Source organism: Alligator sinensis, unplaced genomic scaffold (genome assembly GCF_000455745.1).
Source record: "Alligator sinensis unplaced genomic scaffold, ASM45574v1 scaffold607_1, whole genome shotgun sequence".
Classification (NCBI taxonomy): Eukaryota; Metazoa; Chordata; order Crocodylia; family Alligatoridae; genus Alligator; species Alligator sinensis.
In genome coordinates, this window is record NW_005841935.1 from 1656007 (window position 1) to 1659845 (window position 3839).

At 49.5% G+C, this 3839-nt stretch overlaps 1 protein-coding gene across 2 annotated transcripts in view; it reads left to right on the top strand.

Annotated features, from left to right (window-relative positions):
- PDE6B (phosphodiesterase 6B) overlaps window positions 1-3839 on the top strand; it is a 35500-nt gene that overhangs the window by 12550 nt on the left and 19111 nt on the right. For both annotated transcript variants that reach the window (XM_006019666.2, XM_006019667.2), the window contains exon 12: window positions 556-702. In XM_006019666.2, the coding sequence (XP_006019728.1) occupies window positions 556-702 (147 nt within the window). The remainder of the gene's footprint in view (window positions 1-555; window positions 703-3839) is intronic.

A 3839-nucleotide genomic window follows, 5' to 3' on the forward strand; every position in this document is an offset into this window, starting at 1 on the left:
ATCTCCTAAGAGTAGAAACAACATCCCTCTCTCCTTCCCCTGCCACACAGACACCTGGAGTATCATATCTTAGAATAGTATGTTGTGGCATGGTATGGCCCATCTTCCAGAGGCAGTGCCTCCAGAACTTCTGGAGAGGGGCTGCTTTGCATTCCCCCAAGTACCAGGAAACATTTAAAGTTTTGTGCCTCTGCAGAGAAGCAGCTGTGGTCCACTTGGATCCTCCACACAGTTTGCTACCCCAAGCAAATACAGAGCGAGATCTAGAGCCAGCTGGCTTTGTAAGACCCTGGAGCCAAGTTTGATCCTTGAAGGCTGGTGTGTCAGATCTACCAGGATACTGTTTAAACAACAAAAGAGCAAGCAAAATATATGACAGCTTGTGTATATGGTGACCTGTAACACCAATCAACCCAAGTCTCATTATGCTAAGGGGGCAGGTCTAAAGCAGCAATATGCTAGTGGGAATGCTGAGAGGGAGAGCTATGCTGCTTGCAACTATGTCTGTGAATGGCACAAGGAACACAAAAACTAGCCCATCTATTCCTTTTCCAGCGTGATCAACTCCCAGACCCTGGTGAATCTGAAATCTACGAGTTCAGGTTCTCTGATTTTGAGTGCTCTGAGCTTGACCTCGTGCGGTGTGGAGTTCAGATGTACTATGAGCTTGGAGTGGTGAAAAAATTCCAGATTCCACAAGAGGTAGGTGACAGTTGTTGGCAAGCTGTTACAGAGAATTGTCTGTGGACTTCCACCTCAACTTGGTAGCTCTGGACGGTAGACCCAGAGCCCAGCACCCAGAAACCTAACAGGCATAGTCACAGGTTATGCTGATGTTAGCGGCATCATCACAAAGGCACAGTAGCTCTCTGTGCTGCGCTCAGGAGGTCTGACAGAAGCATGTAAAGCTTTAACTCTAGCTGGCATGGATGCCATCACCCACAAAGCAAAAGCTGTGTGCTCCAGTGCTGATGGTATATGCCCACCAAAAATACCGAGTGCTTACTTCTGCTGCTAGCCTATTTTGAAGCCTGGTTGTTATTGACAGTCAATCCAACTAGATTAAAACTAGTAGCTAGACAATGCTAAATAACCAGGTAAACTACATTAAAGCTCCCTGGAAAATGCCTACATAGGCTGCGCTCAGTTTCCCAATGGAAGTGCAGACAGACTCACAGGCAGAATTTTTTAGTCATCAGTGAAGTCTGTTGCCACCTACTGGAAGCTGGATGTACACACACAGTAAGTGAAAGCAAAGCAAGCCCACTATAAAGCAAAAAAAGGGAGGAAGGAGGACCCAGGAAACTATAGGCCAGTTAGTCTTACCTTGATCCTGGGTAAGCTTTTTGAGAGAATTATCCTGGCACATGTCCGCGAGGGGCCAGCAGGGGAGGTTATGCTTAGAGGCAACCAACATGGGTTCATTAGAGGCAGGTCCTGTCAGACCAACCTGGTGGCCTTCTATGACCAGGTCACAAAATCCTTAGACACAGATGTAGTATTTCTGGACTTTAGGAAGGGCTTCGACACTGTTTCTCACCCCATTCTCATTAAAAAACTAGGGGACTGTGGCATTAACACCTACACAGTCAGATGGGTCACTACCTGGGTGGAGGGCCACACCCAGAGAGTGGTTGTGGACAGGTCATATTCGACCTGGAGGGATGTGGGCAGTGGGGTCCCCCAGGGCTCGGTCCTTGGGCCTGCACTGTACAACATCTTCATCAGCAACTTGGAAGAGGGGGTAAAAAGCACCCTGTTCAAATTCTCAGATGACACTAAGATGTGGGGGGAAGCGGGCACACTAGAAGGGAGGAAAAGGCTACAATCGGACCTAGACAGGTTCCAGGGGTAGGTGGATGAGAACAGGATGGGTTTCAACACTGACAAGTGCAAGGTAATGCACCTGAGAGTGAAGAACCAGCAGCACACCTACAGGCTGGGGAACTCCCTTCTCATCAGTGCAGAGGCAGAAAAGGATCTTGGAGTCATTATTGATACCAAAATGAACATGGGCTGACAGTGTGGGGACGCGGTCAGGAAGGCCAACCACACCTTGTCATGCATCCACAGATGCATCTCAAGCAGGTCCAAGGAGGTGATCCTCCTCCTCTATGCAACACTGGTCAGGCCACAGTTGGAGTACTGCATCCAGTTCTGGATGCCGCACTTCCGGAGGGATGTGGACAACATGGAGAGGACCCAGAGGAGGGCTACTCGCATGATCAGGGGGCAGCAGGGCAGACCCTATGAGGAGAGGCTATGGGACCTGAACCTGTTCAGCCTCCACAAGAGAAGGCTGAGGGGGGATCTAGTGGCCTGTTACAAACTAGTCAGAGGGGACCAGCAGGCATTGGGCAAGTCCCTGTTCCCCTGAGCACTCCCAGGAATGACTAGAAATAACGGTCACAAGCTGGCAGAGGGTAGATTCAGACTAGACATCAGGAGGTGCTACTTCACTGTCAGGGCGGCTAGGATGTGGAAACAACTTCCGAGAGAAGTGATGCTGGCTCCTACCCTGGGGGTCTTTAAGAGGAGGTTAGATGAACATCTGGCCAGGGTCGTTTGACCCCAGTACTCTTTCCTGCCATGGCAGAGGGTTGGACTTGATGATCTACTCAGGTCCCTTCCGACCTTACAAACTAGGAAACTAGGAAAATCATCATCCATTGCCTTGTACCTTGTGTCATTGTTTGCCCCATACAAAATGCTGGCATTAGCTTTAATGAATGGATGATTATGCTTTGGGAGCTCTTTGCACAGATTTAAGTAACCTGGCCATAGCAAGTGTAAGGGCCTGGAACAACTTGGAAGCATCAATATGAGAGGTGTAGTTAGCTGTGTAAGTCTGAAGTCAGTCAAAAGGCCAGGTAGATACACACCTTTTTAAACTAACTTAATAAGATATATATATAGGGAGAGCACAAGCTTTTGTGAAGCCAAGTTCACTTCTTCAGACGCTGGTTCACAAAAACTTGTTCAATCTCTCTCTGTTAATTACTGTATTTAAGTGGATCCAAGATGGCCTCCCAATAATTATATTCTATACATGGAAAATGTATACATTTGTTATAATTTTCCATGTACAGAAACTAATTTTTGGAGGATCATTTTAAATTTGTGCCCCCACCACTGCAGTGGGGAAAACAGTAGTAGGGGGGCACATAATGGGGGGAGCACAAGGTGGCAGGTACTGGGGGGGGCAGCAGAAGGGGCAGACAGTGGAGAAGGCAGTGGGGGGGCAAGCAGTGGGGGAAGAAGTGGGGGTTCAAGTAGCTTTCCCCTTACCCCCTGTTTCCCCACCACTTGTGCCCCCTTTTGCCTGCCCCCCTGCTGCCTTTGGCCCCCATAGTCTCAGACCCCCTGCCCCCTTCCACTATCTTCTCCCCTGCAGCCTCTGCCCCGATCTGCACCTCCCCACCCTATTGCAAGTCCTATTGAAGCTATGGCTAGGAAGGAGTGCAAGACCATTACTTAGGCATGCAGGCATGGAATCAGGAAGTAGGCCTGTGTGAAGCGGCTAGTATTCACTTTGGATTCGGATTCAGCCCACTCGGGGGATGGTGATTCAATCTGGTGATTTGAATCACTGTCCTGAATCGATTTGGCCAAATCTGATTCAGAGATTTGGCTGCCGTCGAATTGGCCGAATCAAACAGGCCCCATCCCCTGCCTGCCCTCTCAGCCCTGTCAATGACTGCCCCACCCAGCCCCAGCATCTGGCTCTTAAAAAAAATCCCCAACAGCTGCTGCAGCAGCTGGTGAGTGCGGGGCTTTTTTCCTTCTTTTTTTTAAGAGCCAGGAAGCTGGGGCTGGGCGGGGGAGCCGGTGGTGGGGGC